This window comes from Triticum aestivum, chromosome 1B (genome assembly GCF_018294505.1).
Source record: "Triticum aestivum cultivar Chinese Spring chromosome 1B, IWGSC CS RefSeq v2.1, whole genome shotgun sequence".
Lineage (NCBI taxonomy): Eukaryota > Viridiplantae > Streptophyta > Magnoliopsida > Poales > Poaceae > Triticum > Triticum aestivum.
This window is the reverse complement of record NC_057795.1, coordinates 507,384,461-507,406,521: the sequence shown is the minus strand read 5'-3', so window position 1 is coordinate 507,406,521 and position 22,061 is coordinate 507,384,461. Positions and strand designations below refer to the sequence as shown.

Here is a 22,061-nt window from a genome sequence, read left to right as displayed (position 1 = left end):
TAACTGGCTTTGGGCACTGAATTAATATGTTAGTCTAAAAAAATAATAAAAAATAATGGTGATATTATGCAATTATGATATAACAGTAGCATGAAACAAGCAAAAATTACGTATCATCGAGCGATCAGTGTCTTGTTATCAGTGGAGGATGATGTTCCGTCTGTGCTGGTGAGCCTCGTGGTTCGGCAGATGGCAGCCATGGGGGCGGTCTTCTTTCCGATGCGGGGCAAGCCGTGGTAGTGGTGGTGGAGGATCCTCGTCTGTTGCTAGGCTCGTGTGTCGGATCCATGTCAAGCTCTATGGCGTTTCTGATCAATGGTCTATCCGCGTGCTCTCAGTTAGCCCACCCTTTGGTTACATCTGATCCATGTGGGGTTGGGGTTGCCTTTGGTGGAGCTATTCCTTCTGACTACGGAGGCGACTCCCATGTGTGGTGAGGGTGCTCCATGCGGGAGTGCTCTATAGGCGTGCCTCTACTTTGCGATGTCGTCTCCCGCCGGTGGCGCACATGCGTCGTGGTGTCGTCTCGGCCGCGCATGACCTTTCAGTCACACCAGTGACACATGTGGTGTCGTGAGGTAGTGTAGTCTCTGAGCGTGTTGCCTTTTGATACGTCGACGGAGGAGTGTCCAGTTGGGTCTCGGCAGACCGAAGCAGTTTGATTACACCAGCGATGCAGCGTCGTGGTTGGCTCTCGGTTGATCGTCCGTTTGATTTACACCGACGATGCTTCCTGCTAGGGTGTCTCTCCTGCTATCATGTCCCGTTGGCTCTACCTTCTGGTCGTTGTGCTTGGGTCGTGATGGATTTTTCTCGTGAATCAACTGTCTTTGAAGGTTCTCAGAGTGACCCCTTGTTTCCCCCCCCCCCTTGTGCGCGTGTGCGTGCGTGCGCGCATGTGTGTTTCTTTTGTCTTTTTTTCTGTAATCCACGTGAGCTCTGGTTCATTTGAACATCTCTTAGGCTGCCTCATAGGCAACTACAAAGTAAAAAATATCCGCATAGGGATTTACTCTTTGTGACCATTAAAAAAAGAGTTTGCTTGCCATGCTTATTCACATTTTTATTCAAAATGGAAAAATTCGGCGCTGGACTCAGGCCAGCACACCACACACACGAGAGAATATCATATGGAAACAAGTTGCGGTAAAAATAAATGAAAACTATTTTTTAAGTTTCAAAAAATTCTAGAAAAAATAGTATGCTAAGAAGGTGTTATTCTATTAACACATGAAATTCCAAGTTCAAACATGTGTTAACATAACAAACGTAATGTTTTTTTTTGCGGTTGATAACAAAACAAATTTAATGTTAGCTCGAGAAACGATCTTATATTGTGGGGCGGAGGGAGAACAGTAAATGTCATTATTCATTGTGTTTTTTTTTTCATATCTCTTGTAATGAATTTGTGTTTGAACTTGAGATTTCACATGCTAATTGAATATCACCCTCTTAACACAACTTTTTTAAAACTTTCGAACGTGGTCTTTGTATTATCATTGCCATTTTTTTAGCAACATTATCATTGCAACTTGGTTTCCGCCAAATATTCTCTCCTGGAAAGGCCTGTGTATTTGAAACCTGTTATCTGTAAGTGGCGCGAGTGAGAGACGGACAGTGAGACAGTGAGCCTCGTTTTCCTCGCAAGCCCGATCTATCTCCCCTTCTCCCACAGTCCACTCTCGCCTCTGCTTGTCCGCATGGCGGCGGCGCAAGGCGAGCGGCCGCTGTACAAGGACGCGTCGGCGCCGGTGGAGGCTCGGGTCCGCGACCTGCTGGGCCGCATGACGCTGCGGGAGAAGGCGGCCCAGATGGCCCAGATCGAGCGCACCGTCGTGTCGCCCCGCGCCCTCGCGGAGCTCGCCGCCGGCAGCGTCCTCAACGCCGGCGGCAGCGCGCCCCGCGACCGCGCCTCCCCGGCCGACTGGGCACGCATGGTCGACGACATGCAGCGCCTCGCCCTCTCCTCCCGCCTCGCCGTTCCCATCCTCTACGGCACCGACGCCGTCCACGGCCACAACAACGTCTTCGGCGCCACCGTATTCCCCCACAACGTCGGCCTCGGAGCCTCCAGGTACCCACTCACTCACCTCTCGCTATATATGACGCCCGTTGGCCACGCCGCCGCACTCGCCGCGCTCTGTTTTAGGCCTCCTTTGGATAAAAAAAGGAGTTCACGAACCGCACCCCGTTGACTTCCTTCCTTCCAGGGATGCGGAGCTCGTGCGGAAGATCGGCGAGGCGACGGCGCTCGAGGTCCGCGCCACCGGCATCCACTGGGCCTTTGCACCCTGCGTCGCCGTGAGTAAAATTCAAAAGAAAAAAAGGCATCCGAATTGATTGTTGGTGTCTGTTTTGGGTCTCCTTGATGTGCGTTTGGTTGGTGGGCGGTGTACAGGTTTGTAGGGATCCGAGGTGGGGGAGATGCTACGAGAGCTACAGCGAGGACCCGGAGATCGTGCGCTCGTTGACCACGATTGTCACCGGCCTGCAGGGCCAGCCACCAGCAGACCACCCTCACGGTTACCCATTCCTCGCTTCGGTTAGGTAATTCCAGTGGCAAGATTTAGTAGTGTAATTTCCGTATGGTGCCCACAGCCCGTTTGTTGAAATGTTTATGTGTGATTTGCAGGGACAATGTGCTTGCTTGTGCCAAGCATTTCGTAGGGGATGGTGGCACTGACAAGGGTATCAACGAGGGGAATGCCATTTGCTCACCAGAAGATTTGGAGAGGATCCACACGAAACCATACCCTGATTGTATAGCTCAAGGGGTGGCGACAGTCATGGCATCCTACTCTCAATGGAATGGGGAGCCGTTACATGCCAGCCGTCATTTGCTCACAGATGTTCTAAAGGGCAAGTTAGGCTTCGAGGTAGTAGAGCCTATGGTGTTTGATTGGTGTATTCATGCAAACCTCGGCTCTGAATAGTAACAATGATTTTGTGAACATGACATCATGTGTTTCAGGGGTTTGTGGTGTCAGACTGGGAGGGTATTGACAGGCTTTGTGAGCCTCGAGGGTCTGATTATCGCTATTGCGTCGCGCAATCAGTTAATGCTGGAATGGATATGGTATTGGTTATCAAGTAGTCATTTAAGATATATTCTAAAGCAACTGGTTCTTTTGCATTTGCTGATCAGTCTATACAGATTATGATACCTCACAGATTTGAGAAATTCTTGGAAGATCTTGTGTTCTTGGTGGAGACAGGGGAGATATCAATGTCACGGATTGATGATGCTGTTGAGAGGATTCTAAGGGTTAAGTTCATATCTGGAGTGTTTGAGCATCCATTTTCAGATCCGTCTCTACTAGATGTAGTTGGTTGTAAGGTAGCATGCATGTTCGCATACCTATGTTTCCGCTGTTACTGTGAAATTGTTAGATTTGTTCTTCTGTTTCTATCGTCTCACATATTGGTGACCATATACAATGTGCTAAATTGTTTACCTTTCAGGAGCATCGGCTGCTGGCACGTGAGGCTGTACGAAAGTCTTTGGTACTTCTGAAAAATGGCAAGAAGCAGAGTGAAACTTTCCTTCCATTGGCAAAAAATGCAAAAAGAATACTCGTTGCAGGGACACATGCTGACAATATTGGATATCAGTGCGGTGGGTGGACAATAGCTTGGCATGGAGACAGTGGAAAGATAACCCTTGGTAAGCAAAAACTCAGCTTTGCAGGAATATGTCGGGATGATTTTATTTGTTTGAGGAACCACTTACCAATGCCTTGGTACTGAAGAAACTGCTCATCCTCAGAAATTCTTTTTTTTTTTGTGTGTCCGCTCCTTGGAGATTCCAACCATTAAGTAGTTATGCCATATTTTTAACTGCCATGCTGCCTATAGATGTGAAATTATTGCTTCTAAGTTAAAATATAAGATGTTTGCAGTGGACTGTTCAAGTATTAATTATGGTTGTTTATTTTTAGACTATAAAGGCATTCCCTGGTTTGTACTGAAAGTCAAAAAATAAATAAAAGAGACACTTGGATACTACTTTACCATTTGAGAGCCAAACAACTGCTTAGAGTTTCCACAGTGCAAGCTACCATGAACAGTGACTAGCCAATCATTACTGAACTAACCAATTCTGGGGAAAATTATGTTCAGCCACAATGGCTCCTTTTTTGAGCCATGCATCACCGCTTTTTATTAAATTTATTTATTCTATTTATATAAAAAGAGAGTTTTAGTTTCATCAGTACAAGCAGCATAAAATCTGCACCCTGGACCATATTTGTTAAGAAACATCTATTTATGCTATCTAAACCAACAGGTACAAGTATATTGGAGGCCATACAAGAATCCGTCGGTGTGGAAACTGAAGTTGTGTATGAAGAATGCCCAACAGTGGCTATTATTGAAAGCGGAGAATTTTCTTATGCTATTGTTGCGGTTGGTGAGGTTCCTTATGCTGAAAGGTTGGGAGATAGAACTGACCTTAGTATCCCATTTAATGGTTCAGACCTGATTACTCGTGTTGCTAGTAAAGTCCCTACTCTAGTGGTTGTTGTATCTGGAAGGCCCTTGGTTATTGAACCACAAGTTCTGGAGAAGATAGATGCTCTAGTTGCTGCCTGGCTACCTGGAAGTGAGGGCATGGGAATTACTGATTGCCTCTTTGGAGATCATGATTTCGTGGGTACATTGCCTGTATCGTGGTTTAGGTCTTCTGATCAACTGCCTATAAATGTTGGAGATGCTAACTATGATCCCTTGTTCCCTTTTGGATATGGGTTGAAAATGTTCAGAAGTGATGAAGGTTTAGCATAACTTCATCATTGATCTGGTTATAAATTTGAATCATTACAATAATGTTACATATATGTTGTAAAAGAGAAAAATGTCTTGCTGCAAATAATGGGTTGTGTAAAAGAGAATTAATGTCTTGTACTCTTGTTGCAAATTATGGTACTGGGTTATGTAAAAGAGAATTTATGTCTTGTTCCAAATTATGGTGTATGTAAGGTGTACACGCCCTAATTTCTTATATTCTTATATATGAGTTATTCCTTCAATTACAACAACAACAACAACAAAGCCTTTAGTCCCAAACAAGTTGGGGTAGGCTAGAGGTGAAACCCATAAGATCTCGCAACCAACTCATGGCTCTGGCACATGGATAGCAAGCTTCCACGCACCTCTGTCCATAGCTAGCTCTTTGTCGATACTCCAATCCTTCAGGTCTCTCTTAACGGACTCCTCACATGTCAAAATCGGTCGACCCCGCCCTCTCTTGACATTCTCCGCACGCTTTAGCCATCCGCTATGCACTGGAGCTTCTGGAGGCCTGCGCTGAATATGCCCAAACCATCTCAAACGATGTTGGACAAGCTTCTCCTCAATTGGTGCTACCCCAACTCTATCTCGTATATCATCATTCCGGACTCGATCCTTTCTCGTGTGGCCACACATCCATCTCAACATACGCATCTCCGCCACACCTAACTGTTGAACATGTCGCCTTTTAGTCGGCCAACACTCCGCGCCATACAACATTGCGGGTCGAACCGCCGTCCTGTAGAACTTGCCTTTTAGCTTTTGTGGCACTCTCTTGTCACAGAGAATGCCAGAAGCTTGGCCCCACTTCATCCATCCGGCTTTGATTCGATGGTTCACATCTTCATCAATACCCCCATCCTCCTGCAACATTGACCCCAAATACCGAAAGGTGTCCTTCCGAGGTACCACCTGGCCATCAAGGCTAACCTCCTCCTCCTCACAGCTAGTAGTACTGAAACCGCACATCATGTACTCGGTTTTAGTTATTCCTTCAATTACCAAATGATAAATATTACTTGATTTTCCTTCGGTTTTGTCGAACCTATTTACTTGACTGATTGGTTTTGGTTTGCTGTTGCTATTTTTGCACCAAAGGAAGCTACAATAGGCTGATCAGAAATAATTTTCATTCTGAATGTTGCTGAACATTTAGCTGCAAAAGAGATTTGGTTGATTCTTGTCAACTTGCTGTGTCAGTATATCGTCGGAGGAAAGTTCAGCGTGATATTTGGAGACTGGACTGCTGATGTTGTCCATAGAATAATCAGAAACAACTGTCATTCTGAATGTTTTTCAGCTCTTAGCTGAACCCATTTTCAGACAACCTTTTCTTTTAATGGTAAAGGATGCAAGTGCAGCAAGATTGGCCCATATTCCCATAGGCCATACAGCACAATTCACCGAAAAGGAGTGGTTCAGAGAAATTAAGATGCCTTCAGCCTTTGATAATTATTATCTATTTATGATGATGATTGAGGAGGGCATATTGGTGTATTGCAACTAGGTGTTTTGTAATGTATTTGAATATCCAGGTTCTTGCCATGATGCTGGTGGCCGTCTTATGAATTTATCACAAGTGTTGACGAACTGGTAAGCTGGTGTCCAAGATGTAACAGTAGGTAACATTTCTCAACAATACGGCGTGGGAGAGGCAAAAGGTAGTCCCTCAGTCCGGAAATACTTGTCGGAGAAATGCATAAAAATGAATGTATATATAACTAAAATACATCTAGATACATCCATTCCTCCCGACGAGTATTTCCGGAATGGAGGAAGTATGATTTAAGGTATAAGGATCAGAGGATGCATGCTAAATTACACTTCATCCGTCTCCCAAAAGAAGGCCTATAAATTTTATCTCAAGCCATGATGCAAAGTTTGACCGAGTTTATTGGAAAAACAACCAACAACCAAAATACTAAATAGACATAATATAAACATATATTTTGTTGTGTAGTTAGTGACACTAATTTTTTTGTATCGTATTGTTGATGTTTTTTTTTCTACAACATTGGTCAAACATTTCACAGTTTGATTTTTGAGATAAAACTTAATGTCTTCTTTACGGCGACGGAGGGAGTGCGGATCAAGCCCAACCGGTGCTTCTATATAACACATAGAGCGTCTAATAACAACCGTGCCTGCAGGGCTACATGGGCCGAGCTCATTGAAGTTTATCAAAGTAGTAAGGTTTCTCTTCTGCATAAAAGCTAATGAAAAATTTTCTCAAAAAAAAGCTAATGAAAAATATTCTAATCTTAATAACTTACATACAACTTCATAATAAATAAATGACAATATTTGTGTGTTGCAAAAATATTCGCATATATTCAGAAAGGGTCCACAAATTTCAAAAAAGTATTTACAAAAAGGTTAATGATAGTTATTCTTATTTCATGTAACTAAATTTTATTTATTTATATGAAAAAATTATGTAAGTAAAATATATTCATATATCGAAAAAAGACTTCAAATAAAAATATTATGTTTTTAAATGGTCGTGTGATTTAAAAAGAATTATGCATTTAAAAAATCATGAATATGTCAAAACGTGTATTCATGTTTACAAAATGTTCTTGTAATTTTAAATCTGTTTATTTATTTTAAAATGCTTACATAATTTTAAAAAGTATTCAAACCTTCTTCAAATTGTTTGTGTATTTTTAAAATAGTTTACGTAATTGTTTGTGGGCGATTCATTATTATTGCCCTCACCCGGCGCTGCCTACTAGTACTTCCCATGCGGGACCTTTGTGGGTGATTAATTGTTATTGCTTGCACGAGGGACATATATAAATGGTGGATCGAATTATGTGCCTAGGGCGCAAAGTAGTGGACGGCAAGCTCACTCATTTCGTTATCTTGGGCTGGTAGAATTACCTTTTCACTTTTTTATTGCTTGGTATGGTAGAAGTTGTAGAAAATTTGTTCTCTGATTGTATTCCTACTTGTGTGGGCATTCTTGTTATAATGTTGGTTTTCTTTTGTCTATGGTGTTTCGGTTGGTCATAAGAACAAGCTTATCTTGATCTTTTGATGAGTGGAACTTGTTTGATTTGGGTGGAAATCAACCTTGACCGAATTATACACCGAAGACTAGACAATGCATCTTAGCAATCCCTTGACCAATCTCCTTGAAGTTACCGATGATGCTGGAAGCACGGTTAGCCTGACCACCAAGGTCTAATCCATGGGTGCAATTGAGAATAAGTAAGAATTAACAATAACAATCTAAGTATTGCGCTAGCGGTCATTGGACACTTCAGTTTACACGAAGTGGAAGGCTAAATTTTACCTAGACAAAAACTGGGTCTAAACGGTGCCCTGGGGATGTTTTTTTATCAGGGACATGGCCAACTCAGCGTGGGCTGGGGGGTCCACCCTAAGTCCATTTTCTCCAGTAATACAATCTCTAAAAAGTGCATATTGTCTTGCATTACAAAATTTACATGGGATCGGCTGAAAAGTGAGATGATGCATCTACATATAAATGACTATGGATGAAATTTTTAAGCATTATTTTGTATATTTTGTTCATGACTTCATGGATCATTACGACGGTCTCAAAGTCCTAAAATCACCACTTGAAATGCCATATTAATTCATCATATGCTTGCTTGTCCATGCTCCAATGCTTGTCCGCCTCATCAATGCTAGGTACTTCATTCCTTCATAATAACAAAATATTTTATTTAGGTAACATCACATTCTTATGAGTTCTAAAGAAAGTTCATGTAAGAGAAATTACATGACATTTTAGTCGAGTGCGCAAGCTTGTTACAGATGTTCCTTATTCTTACGTTCTGGTACCCGTTAGGCCTCCAAGCGCAAGGGTTTGTAGCAAGAAGCAAGTTTCTCTCAATTAAGAATCAAGGTATCAATACACTGAGTTCTCTAACGAGTCAATGATCATCCATGTACTCAGTTAAGAAACTTTCACTTGGTCCCCAACACATCTAGTGAGGTTTTCAATCTCACTCACTTTATTAGTTACAAGGATTAACATATTGAGTGTTTGGACTTGATTTTTGTATCTGAAGGAATTAAAATGCAGAAATGGAAAGAAAGCAAATGAGATTGTATTTATGAGGAATGAAGATTGTATTTATGAGGAATGAAGGACCCGGATCCGTAACTTCACTAGTGACATCTGTCCAAAAGCAACATAGGTGTGGTGAACAAATTATGGTTGTGTACCGATTAATTTATAGTGTTTACGAGTATCATATTGTATATAGGAACTACATACTTATATCTATGGACTGTTATCCAGTTGCATCTAGAGCTAATACTCCACTTCAAGACCGCTATCCAGCCTGCATCTCAAAGTATTAAGTAAAAAACATGGCTTTGCATTAAGAAAGATAAAATAATGTTGATAGTGTATTCTCTTCACATGTAGTTCATCACAGAGGAAAACTAGACAAATATATTTTTATCCTTAGTGGAAATAACACAATATAACTATTTTTTTCGTTTAGTGTCACAGGGCTATATTACTTGCAGAGTTAAACCAACCAACATACACTAATTCCTCTTTGAGATCATTCATATAAACAAAGGCAATGCAAGACTAAGACATAAAAGAGCGCATATGTTTATAAATCATGAAGTGAAGAACTCAAAGAAACCAAATAGAAATCCATATATAAGTTTATCATTATGTGAGAATTCATCACACCACAACAAACACACCTGGAATCATGTACATCAGCTCATGTGATCTTTGTATGGAGGAACAAGGGAGATAAGAGGCCATATAGGAATAAACTTTCTCTATGTCACTATAAATCAATGCATAAAGCGAATCCTCCTCTTGCGAAAGGTTAATAAAGAACGTCAATATTATATTGGGAACTTAACTTTGACTATTATATATTTCTCACTGTCTAATAACATCTTATCATAAACCAACCCAAGGTCAACCAAGTAAAACAACTACATGGGCTTTTGCTTTATTCATGCACCTCCCTTGTACAACACTTAAGCATAAGTATATAGCTTATTGATACATCTCCAACATATATATAATTTTGTATTGTTCCATGCTATTATATTATCTGTTTTGATGTTTTATATGCATTAATATGCTATTTTATACCATTTTTGGGACTAACCTATTAACATAGTGCCCAGTGCCAGTTGCTGTTTCCCCCTTGTTTTTGGCTTTTTGAGAAAGCAATATCAAACAGAGTCCGAACGGAATAAAACTCGCAATGATTTTTCTTGGACCATAAGACACCCAGTAGACTTGGGGAGGGGGTCAGAAGACTCACGAGGAGTCCACAAGCCCTGAGGGCGCTCCCCTGACTTGTGGGCCCCTTGGGAGTCCCCCAACCCTAATCTTTGCACTATAAACTCCAAAATATTCCCCAAACATTAGAAGCGTCCACAAAAATACTTTTCCGCCGCCGCAAGTTTCTGTTCTCGTGATATCCCATCTTGGGGCCTTTTCCGGCGATCTGCTGGAGGGGGATTCGATCACGGAGGGCTTCTACATCAACCTTGCTGCCCTACCGATGATGTGTGAGTAGTTTACCACAGACCTATAGGTCCATAGCTAGTAGCTAGATGGCTTCTTCTCTCTCTTTAATCTTCAATACCATGTTCTCCTCGATGTTCTTGGAGTTCCATCCGATGTAATCTTCTTTTGCGGTGTGTTTGTTGAGATCCGATGAACTGTGGATTTATGATCAGATTATCTATGAATATTATTTGATTCTCCTCTGAATTCTTATATGCATGATTTGATAGCTTTGTATTTCTTTCCGATTTATTGATTTGGTTTGGCCAACTAGATTGATCTATCTTGCAATGGGAGAGGTGCTTTGTGATGGGTTCAATCTTGCGGTGTCCTTACCCAGTGACATAGTAGGGGTAGCGAGGCACGTATTGTATTGTTGCCATTAAGGGTAAAAAGATGGGGTTTACATCATATTGCTTGAGTTTACCCCTCTACATCATGTCCTCTTGCTTAAAGAGTTACTCTGTTCTCTTGAACTTAACACTCTAGATGCAGGCATGAGTCGGTCGATGTGTGGAGTAATAGTAGTAGATTCACGCAGGAGTCAGTCTATTTGTCACGGACGTGATGCCTATATTCATGATCATTGCCTTAGATATCGTCATAACTATGCGCTTTTCTATCAATTGCTCAACAATAATTTGTTTACCCACCGTATGCTTTATTCAAGAGAGAAGCCTCTAGTGAAACCTATGCCCCCGGGTCTATTTTCCATCATATATTTTCATATCTATAAAACCAAAAACCTAAAAATACATTGCTGCAATTTATTTGTTTTTATTTTTCTTTACCTTTTAGTAATCTTTTATATTTATCTCTATCAGATCTCATCCTTGCAAGTGGCCGTGGAGGGATTGACAACCCCTTTACGTTGGGTGCAAGTGTTTGATTGTTTGTGCAGGTGCATATATTGGAGACTTGCTTGTACCTCCTACTGGATTGATACCTTGGTTCTCAACTGAGGGAAATACTTATCTCTACTTTGCTGCATCACCCTTTCCTCTTCAAGGAAAAAACCAACGCAGGCTCAAAAAGTAACAGAAAGAATTTCTGGTGTCGTTGCAGGGGAGGTTCTACACCAAGCCTACCAAGTACCTGTCATAAACTCTCATCTCTTGCATTACATTATTTGCCATTTGCCTCTCGTTTTTCTCTCCCCCACTTTTAAATGTTTTCAGAAAAATACAAAAACATTTGTCTTTTTATTTGCCTCTTTTGTTTGACTTTTTTTGTCTTACTTGGTTTGTCTGCTTGTTCGCTTGGTATAATTGTGTGTTTATTGAAAATCAGAAACCAAAGAGTTTATGGATCCTCATCCACTTGCTAATCTTTTTAAAAGATCCAACTATGATGAACCAATTGCTAGTGAGTTGAGTGCACTAGATTATCTTTATGAAGTTTTGCTTGAAATTCATGAATCTGAAAATTGTGATGAAGTGCTAAAAGAAGAAATTTGTGAAGTAATTCACAATAGCTCCTTGAATAAAAAGCATGATTGCAATGGTGTTATTATAAATTCTATTAATGTAAATTGTGCTAATAATATGCAAAACCCCAAGCTTAGGGATTCTAATTTTGATATGTCCACTACTTATTGCAATGATCATGATTGGGGTGATTCTTCTTAAGATCTTGAAAATTTATTTAAGCCTCATGATGAATTTATTTGCAGTAATATTGAATGTGAGTTTGGAAGAGTGTCAACTCTAGGTAATAATGATCCCACTACTTTGGAGAATGATCAATCTTATGAACTTTTTGATAAAAGTGGGCTTGGAGAGGTCATGACTTTATTTGATGATAATCCCACTATATTGGAAGAGTGTCAACTTTGCATGCATGTGGATCATCTAGAGAATATGTTATGTGATAGCTATATTGTCGGATTTGAATATGACCCCACACGTAATTATTATGAGAGAGAAAAATATGGTTGTAGAAAATTTCATGTTTCTAAATTACCTCCCATTATGTTGAGATTGCTATTGTTTCTTTCTTCTTCCTTGCACATGCTAGTTTTTGCTTGCCTTGATAATTTGTTTGTTTATAACATTCCCATGCATAGGAAGTATGTTAGACTTAAATATATTTTTCACATGCTATATGATGCTCTCTTTGTGCTTCAATTCTTGTCTTTCATGCGAGCATCATTAAAATTATTGATGCCTAGCTAAAAGGCTTTAAAGAAAAGCGCTTGTTGGGAGATAACCCAATATTTTTCCTTTCTATTTTTATGATTATACACATTATTACTTCTGTAGTAATTGTGTTTTAGTATTTTAATTAGTGTTTGAGCCAACTAAGACCTTTGGGATGATCCATGGTGATAGTTGATTTGAATTTGTTGAAAAACAGAAACTTTTACACCTAGTAGCAGCATTGTTAAAATTCACAGAGGCGTGATAAAGCTCTGAATTTTTTACACAAGATTGATATACGAATTGCCTCTTTTGTCCTATTTTTTTTAGAATTTTTAGAGTTCCATAAGTATGAGAACAATTTAGATCTGCAGACTGTTCTATTTTTGATAGATTCTGTTTTTATGTTTTGTTTGCTTATTTTGATGAATCTACGGGTAGTATCGGGGGGGGGGGGGGGGTATGAACCATCGAGAAGTTGTAATACAGTAGATATAACACCATTATAAATTTAGAATGAGTTCACAACAGTACCTAAGTGGTTATTTTCTTTTCTTATACTAACGGAGCTTATGAGTTTTCTGTTGAGTTTTGTGTTGTGAAGTTTTCAAGCACTACTAGGGAAAACCTTATACACAGAATCTTACCAGTAGCGCTTGTTAAAATGAGGCGCTGCTGCTACTTAGCAGTAGCGCGTCTGGCTAAACCGCGCTACTGTTACCCCCTTAGCAGTAGCGCGACAGGAACAGAATGCGCTACTACTACAATTGCCACACCGGTCCAGACGTGCTAGGTATAGTAGTAGCGCCCTTGTAGAAACGACGCTACTACTACGGATTTTAGCAGCAGCGTGTTTTTCCTCCCCATGCTACTGTTAAAGCTATTCTCACCTAACCCCCCGCGCGGCCTGATTCCCTCTCCTCTGCTTCCTCCCCCAATTCCCCACTCTCTCTTCTCCCCCTCGTCGCCTCCGCGTCGCCGCCGTATTGCCGCCATCTCCCCCGACCCCGCCTCGCGGCCATCTCCCCTGACCCTGCCTCACCGCCGTTTCCCCCGACCCCGCCTCGCCGCCATCTCACTCGACCCGCCTCACCATCGTCTCCTCCGACCCCGCCTCGCCGCTGTCTCCCCCGACCCCGCCTCGCCGTTATCTCCCCCGACCCCGCCTCACCGCCGTCTCCCCCGACCCTGCCTCGCCGCGCCTCGGTGCCGCCGTCTCCCCCGACCCCATCTCTCTCCCGGCCGCCCTCTGTAAGCACTCTCCTCTTTCGATCCCTCTTGTTTGCTTAGTATGAACCCTAGCTATTTAGTGCTATAGTATCAACCCTAGGCTATTTTTAGTGCTAGTTAGTTAATTACAATTAGTATTAACCCTATTTAATTAGGTAGTACGAACCCTATTTAAAAAATGGATACCTATATGGTAATTAGGGCAGTAGTTCCTAGGTACTAATTAGTTAGTAAGAACTAGGTACTAATTAGCTAGGTACTAGTTTATTTTTATTTATAGTAATTTTATTTTCAGTAAGAACTAATTGAATTAATAGAACTAGTTAGTAAGAAGTTGTTGCTATTTTTTTAGTTAAAGCAATTTTTCCCGCATCGACGTGAACGATGCCTATCCCGCATCCTCGTCGTCGAGTCAGCGAAGGACGACACCTGCTTGACCAGATGGGCCATGTCCGGTACTGCGCTCCGCCGGGGTGGTACTGGGAGGCGCTACCTACCGGGGGGTGCAGGTTGGTGAGGAGCCAGCCTGTCGTTGACCCGAACCTTCTTTGGTGGCGGTCGCATGGGCCAATGATGGTCCAAAGGCTCAAGGACCCCGCGGAGGTGGTGCGTCACCGTGTTAGTGAGGAGGACGCGCACGTCCGTCGCTACTTGTTTGCGTTGGAGCACAGGTTCTCCAATACCCGGCAGGTTCTCCAGGGATCTCACTGGAGCTATGATCCCGTGATGGTTCCTTCTCTGTGGGTGTCCACCGCCCGCGCCGATACCCGTCGTGTGCTAGGGTTTTAGTTGTATTAGTGATGTTATATGTATGACACTATTCGGGATGTATTAGTGATAATATTCGATGATGTACGAACACGCATGAGATGATTTACTTTTTCTTATTCAATGCATGCTAATTTGAGTCCTATAAGATATTTTGAAATGTATATCTTGTGTTGCTCAAATAGGATATGTGCTTGCCCAAGTGGCCGGTCATGTTTGCAGGTTACACCTCCGAGTGGCCTATGTTTTGCCGGAGTGTTGATTCATTTCCGTTCCGGCAAATTTTAGGCGCTCGATATGTCCTATTTTAGCAAAGGCCATGCCAGATGTTTCCGTGAATTTTGGCATGACTTGTGCCAGAATATGTAGGAAATATCGAGTGCCCCGGATTTGTGTGTTGAGTATCCTAGTAGTTGTCATCGATCAATTTTCAATTAATGTTTTAACTATGAACATAGGAAATGTCTGACGATGAAAAGGATTTTGGTATTTGCAAATACTGCGAACACGAGCGCGGCCTGTGCGACGGAATCTTCCTAGATGATGATAGGCGCTTCAGCATCAAGATGGACGAGAACTTCGAAGTGGATACAGTAAGTCACAACGACAAGTCTTTTTTCGTAATTAAGCATGACATATGCTTCATTTGCTTCAACTTATAATTTGTTTTTACTATTCTACTAGCGTATCCCCTGCCATGCAAGAGTTTTTGTATTTGATAAGATAGGTTGCAGTCGTACTATGGAGGTAAAGAAATTTTACTTGAAGACCGAGCATGGTTATATTTTCCATGCAAAATTATACAATTCAGACGACTACACCTATTTTGGATGCAAAACATGGCGAGCACTATGCAAGATTTATGCATTTGAGCCTGATATTGTTATCACTTTTGATATTCGTCCGGAAGATGATATTGAAGGTAATACCGACATCTGGGTCGATGTGCAGACGCCTCCAGTTATACCAAAATGTGAGTTTCTCAACCATATTTATGTCTTTGATATTGTTTATTCAAAAATAGTTGACAATTAATTTCTATTGATAGCTTATTTCAGTGCAAGCAAACATGTCCAACGCTTGGTAGACAGGACCGAATACTGTGCGGGGCTGAACTCAACTGCGAGGAGCTTAGTCATTATGTTTCATGGCTTGCGGATCTTGATACTGTCAAGACAAATTTTCTTCCTGGATTTAGAAATGTTAGTACTGAAAATGTGCGACCAATAGTGTTCGTAATGAACTACGGTGACATCTATTTAGGAAGGATGGTAAGATTTTTAATATTTGTCCTTAGTGCATATTTTCCATACATTATTTTTGAAGGTAAACTTCATTGCTAAGTATGTTACCATACGATGTTCTTCAACAGGGAGTCCCGATGAATGTTGTGCCTTATGGGATCGAGACTAAAGGTACCATGAGTATTATTAGCTTACGGCCAAGATATCCTACAAATTACTTTAGTGCATTCAAGATTAGTGACGGATGCTTAATAGTGCAAGACTGGACCAAATATGTGATGGAGGAGCGCAAAGAAGTACTAGGGGGCAGCAAACAGATGCGCTACCCACGATTAGGAGACATGTTCATCTGCATGCTCCAACTTGATCAAGGAGGAGAGATATACATGTTTTATGTTATTTTACCTGTGAGAGAGCAGCAGGAGTGATTAGCTAGCTAGAAATGAGTTTGAAGATGATGATGTGCTACACTATTACTATGATGATAAAATAGCTAGTGTTGGTGGTAATGACTATGATGATTATTATTAGCTAGTGTTAGTGGTGATTAAATAAATATTGTTGGTGATAATGACTATGATGATGATTAAATATCTTGTGCTGGCGGATTAGATTCAAGTGGAGGCAACATTTGGTGCACATCGGAAGTACTACTAGTCCAAACTAGATCAAGTTTGGATTAGTAGTATACTTTTGACATGCACCACATATTGCCTCCACTTGAACCTAATCCACCTTCATTTGACACACTGTTATGGACATAATGATGTAAACCTCATAACTGGTATTGTACCAATATTTGTATGATGGAGAGAAAACCGCATAAATACACTAAAAATAAAAAAAAATAAAAAATGAATACTAGTAGCGATGGAGAGAAAACGCGCCGCCACTAGTTTCATTAGCAGTAGCGTGGGCGTGAACAAACGCTACAACTATTTGTCCTAGCAGTAGCGTGCGCCGGCACGCGCTACTGCTAAGCAATAGCTGTAGCGCCTTATTAGTAGCGCACCTACCCGTGCTACTAGTGAGCACAAAACCAGCGCTACTGCTAGGGTTTTCCCTAGTAGTGAAGTTTTGGGTAAACATTTGATGGACTATGGAATAAGGAGTGGCAAGATCCTAAGCTTGGGGATGCCCAAGGCACCCCAAGGTAATATTCAAGGACAAACAAGCATCTAAGCTTGGGGATGCCCAGGATGGCATCCCCTCTTTCGTCTTCAATCCATCGATAAATTTACTTGAGGCTATATTTTTATTCACCACATGATATGTGTTTTTCTTGGAGCGTCTTGTATGATATGAGTCTTTGATTTTTAGGTTGCCATAATCATCCTTGTTGTACACACCTTTTGAGAGGGACACACATTAATCATGAATTTATTAGAATACTCTATGTGCTTCACTTATATGTTTTTGAGCTAGGCAGTTTGCTCTAATGCTTCACTTATATCTTTTTAGAGCCTGATGGTGGTTTTATTTTATAGAAATTGATGAACTCTCATGCTTCATGTATATTATTTTGAGAGTCTTAAACAACATGGTAAGTTTCTTAGGTTATGAATTTAGTCCTAATATGATGGGCATCCAAGAGGGATATAATAAAAATTGTCATATAAAGAGCATTGAATATATAAAGATTTAAGGTGGATTTCGGCCTCCTCCAGCATAGGACTAAGGGTGCTCACCCTGCCTTCATTTATTTTTTTCCGATCTACACTAAAAGTAGCACCTTCTCTTCCCATACCTAACCCAAACTTGTCTGGGTTGGGAGGAACTTATTTGTAAAAATGTAACAATGTAACATCCCTATAAAGTAGGAGCCTTTCCTGTCCTTTTCCTCAAAAAAATATACGAGAAGTTTGATTCCTTACATTTGTTTTGAGATATAAAGTTGGTGATATTAGAGTCATGCTAGTGAGTAATTGTGGATTGATAGAAATACTTGTGTTAAAGTTCGTGATTCCCGTAGCATGCACGTATGGTGAACCGTTATGTGACGAAGTCAGAGCATGATTTATTTTTTGATTGTCTTCCTTATGAGTGGCGGTCGGGGATGAGCGATGGTCTTTTCCTACCAATCTATCCCCCTAGGAGCATGCATGTAGTACTTTATTTCAATGGCTAATAAACTTTTGCAATAAGTATGTGAGTTCTTTATGACTAATGTTGAGTTCATGGATTATATGCACTCTCACCCTTCCACCATTGCTAGACTCTTTAGTACCGCGCAACTTCACCAGTGCATTAAACCCACCATATACCTTCCTCAAAACAGCCACCATATCTACCTATTATGGCATTTCCATAGCCATTCTGAGATATATTGCCATGCAACTTCCACCGCTCCATTTATTATGACACACACCATCATTGTCATATTGTTCTCATATGCATGAGGCATTCATATAGAGTCATATCTTTGTTCTAGCATTGAGTTGTAATTCTTGAGTTGTAAGTAAATAAAAGTGTGATGATCATCATTATTAGAGCATTGTCTCATGTGAGGAAAGGATGATGGAAGCTATGCTTCCCTCACAAGTTGGGATGAGCCTCTGGACTTTAAAGAAAATAAAAGAGGACAAAGAAGCCCAAATAAAAAAGAGGCCAAAGAAGCTCAAACAAAAAAAAGAGAAAAAGAGAGAAGGGACAATGTTACTATCCTTTTTCCACACTTGTGCTTCAAAGTAGCACCATGTTCTTCATTATAGAGAGTCTCCTATTTTGTCACTTTCATATACTAGTGGGAATTTTTCATTATAGAACTTGGCTTGTATATTCTAATGATGGGCTTCCTCAAATTGCCCTAGGTCTTCATGAGTAAGAAAGTTGGATGCACACCCACTTAGTTTCTTTTTGAGCTTTCATACACTTATAGCTTTAGTGCATCCGTTGCATGGCAATCCCTACTCACTTGCATCAATATCGATGATGGCATCTCCATAGCCCATTAATTTGCCTAGTTGATGTGAGACTTTCTCCTTCTTTTTGTCTTCTCCACAACCACTATATTCTATTCCACCTATAATGCTATATCCATGGCTCATGCTCATATATTGCATGAAAGTTGAAAAAGTTTTGAGAACACTAAAAGTATGAAACAATTGCTTGGCTTGTCATCGGGGTTGTGCATAATGAGATACTTTGTGTGATCAAGATGGAGCATAGCTAGACTATATGATTTTATAGGGATAACTTTCTTTGGCCATGTTATTTTGAGAAGACGTGATTGCTTTATTAGTATGCTTAAAGTATTATTGTTTTTATGTCAATTTTAAACTTTTGTTTTGAATCTTATGGATCTGAATATTCTTGCCACAATACATAAGATTGCATTGATAAATATGTTACGTAGCATTCCACATCAAAAATTCTGTTTTTATCATTTACCTACTCGAGGACGAGCAGGAATTAAGCTTGGGGATGCTTGATACGTCTCCAATGTATCTATAATTTTTTACTGTTCCATGCTATTATATTATCTATTTTGGATGTTTTATATGCATTAATATGCTATTTTATATCATTTTTGGGACTAACCTATTAACCTAGTGCCCAGTGCCAGTTTTTTTCTTGTTTTTGGCTTTTTTGAAACGAATATCAAACGGAGTCTAGATGGAATAAAACTTTCGCGGTGATTTTCTTGGACCAGAAGACACCCAGAAGACTTGGGTAGGGGGGGTCATAAGACTCACGAGGAGTCCACAATCCCTCAGGGCGACCCCCTAGTTTGTGGGCCCCTCGGGAGTCCCTCGACCCTAATCTTTGCATTATAAATTCCAAAATATTCCCCAAACACACTACAAAAAAATACACTTCCGTGATGATACGTGTTTGTCACAGTAGGTCACGTTTTCTGTCATGCATGTACATCAATGACGATTTTATGACAGAATCAAGATAGTCGTACATGTGCTATCATAGAAGTGTTCCATGACATTACCAAAATTATCATCACGGAAGTGTCCACTTCCATGACGATAAATCGTGCATCATGGAAGTGCTTTCGTCAAGGGTGATCAACACATGGCATCCACCGTAACAGGTCACCGTTAAGCTATTGGGTCCGGTTTTGGATCTGGTAACCCGCTAACAGCCCGGACCAATGGGGATTTTCCATGTGTAAATTTCTCATTGGCATGAGGAACCACGTGTTGGTTCACCGTTGGGACAGATGGCATCCACTCATTGGACCGAAGGTGCCTATGATACGTCGACATGTGGCACGACCCAACAGAGGTAAAAGTGCATTATATCGACTAGAGGGAGGGTGAATAGGCAATTTTTATGAATTCTTCACCGAGGAATTTGCTGGTGAGGAAATTCCTAACTAATGAACTACTTGCAGCGGAATAAGTACTCAAAAGTATACATAGCAGAACACAAGCATAGTCATCATGATGAAATGAAGACAAGCACAGAGTACAGAAAGCGTAAGCACATGATAACATAGGATGAAGATGGACAGACTTAAGGAATTGAACTGAGGAAATTGAGAAAGTCTTCAGTCAAAGTCTTCATACAGATATGAACAAGCACACAACAACTGAAATGAGGAAATGAAAGAGTTGAGGAAATAGAACTAGTAAGCTCGGTGAAGACAATGATTTGGTAGACCAGTTCCAACTGCTGTCTCAGTTGTACATCTGGTTGGAGCGGTTGAGTATTTAAACTCAAGGACACACAGTCCTCACCGTATTCTCCTTGAGCTAAAGTCACACAGACCTCGCCCAATCACTTGTGGTAATTCTTTAGGTAACTTCCGAACCTTCACAAACTCGGTCACTCGGCGATCCACAATTCCTCTTGGATGCTCTAGACCTTGACGCCTAACTGTCTGGAAGAAGCACGGTCTTGAAAGGTAACAAGCGTCAGATCCACGCAGGATCAATCTCTTCAGTGATGCACAATCACTTGGGGTTTTGTAGGTTTGGGTTTGGGATTTTCTCACTTGATGATTTTCACTCAAAGTCCTCGGAGGATGGGTTGCTCACAAATGACAAGTGTTAGTTTCTCTCGGAGCAGCCAACCAACTAGTGGTTGTAGGGGGCGGCTATTTATAGCCTAGGGAGCAGCCCGACATGATAAGACATAAATGCCCTTGTCTGATATGACCGTTAGGTGGGTAGATATTTCGAGATAGCTGGCTGATACGTCTCCAACGTATCTATAATTTTTGATTGTTCCATGCTATTATATTACCTGTTTTGGATGTTTATGGGCTTTATTTTACACATATATCATTTTTGGGACTAACCTACTAACCGGAGGCCCAACCCGTATTGCTGTTTTTTTTGCCTATTTCAGTATTTCAAAGAAAAGGAATACCAAACGGAGTCCAAACGGAATGAAACCTTCGGGAGCGTGATTTTTGGAACAAACGTGATCCAGAGGACTTGGAGTGCAAGTCAAGAAGCAGCCAAAGCTTCCACGAGATAGGAGGGCGCCCCCCTATAGGGCGCGCCCCCTGTCTCGTGGGCCCCTCGGGCATCCACCGACATACTTCTTCCTCCTATATAAGCCTACGTATCCCGAAAACATCCAGAGATCCACCAAAGAAATATTTGCGCCACCGTAACCTTCTGTATCCGCGAGATCCCATCTTGGAGCCGTCGTCGGCGTTCTGCCGGAGGGGGAATCCACCATGGAGGGCTTCTACATCAACACCATAGCCCCTCCAATGAGTTGTGAGTAGTTTACCATAGACCTTCGGGTCCATAGTTGTTAGCTAGATGGCTTCTTCTCTCTTTTTGGATCTCAATACAATGTTATCCCCCTCTCTTGTGGAGATCTATTTGATGTAATTTCTTTTTGCGGTGTGTTTGTCGAGATCCGACGAATTGTGGGTTTATGATCAAGTTTATCTATGGATAATAATTGAATCTTCTCTGAATTCTTTTATGTATGATTGAGTTATCTTTGCAAGTCTCTTCGAATTATCAGTTTGGCTTGGCCTACTAGATTGATCTTTCTTGCCATGGGAGAAGTGCTTAGCTATGGGTTCAATCTTGCGGTGTTCTTACCCAGTGATAGAAAGGGTTGCAAGACACGTATTGTATTGTTGCCATCGAGGATAAAAAGATGGGGTTTATATCATATTGCTTGAGTTTATCCCTCTACATCACGTCATCTTTCTTAATGCGTTACTCTATTCTTATGAACTTAATACTCTAGATGCATGCTGGATAGCGGTCGATGTGTGGAGTAATAGTAGTAGATGCAGGCAGGCGTCGGTCTACTTGTTGCGGACGTGATGCCTATATACATGATCATGCCTAGATAACGTCATAATTATTCACTTTTCTATCAATTTCTTGACAGTAATTTGTTCACCCACCGTAATACTTATGCTCTCGAGAGAAGCCT

General features: G+C 41.1%; 1 protein-coding gene across 1 annotated transcript; it reads left to right on the top strand.

The window, feature by feature from the left end:
* Window positions 1–1,600: 1,600 nt before the first annotated feature.
* LOC123135468 (beta-glucosidase BoGH3B) lies at window positions 1,601–4,999 on the top strand. Its single transcript, XM_044554551.1, has 8 exons — window positions 1,601–2,074; window positions 2,211–2,301; window positions 2,399–2,547; window positions 2,633–2,876; window positions 2,972–3,076; window positions 3,155–3,337; window positions 3,463–3,664; window positions 4,286–4,999. The coding sequence occupies exons 1-8, from the start codon at window positions 1,701–1,703 to the stop codon at window positions 4,780–4,782; spliced, it is 1,845 nt and encodes a 614-aa protein (XP_044410486.1). The 5' UTR covers window positions 1,601–1,700; the 3' UTR covers window positions 4,783–4,999.
* Window positions 5,000–22,061: the final 17,062 nt, after the last annotated feature.

What these genes read in the sequence shown, in the direction of transcription:
- LOC123135468 (XM_044554551.1), top strand. Translation starts at nt 1,701, where the DNA reads ATGGCGGCGGCGCAAGGCGAGCGGCCGCTGTACAAGGACGCGTCGGCG. An exon ending in AGGGCAAGTTAGGCTTCGAG is followed by an intron (nt 2,877 to 2,971) that starts GTAGTAGAGCCT and finishes CATGTGTTTCAG; the next exon opens with GGGTTTGTGGTGTCAGACTG. An exon ending in TTAATGCTGGAATGGATATG is followed by an intron (nt 3,077 to 3,154) that starts GTATTGGTTATC and finishes CAGTCTATACAG; the next exon opens with ATTATGATACCTCACAGATT.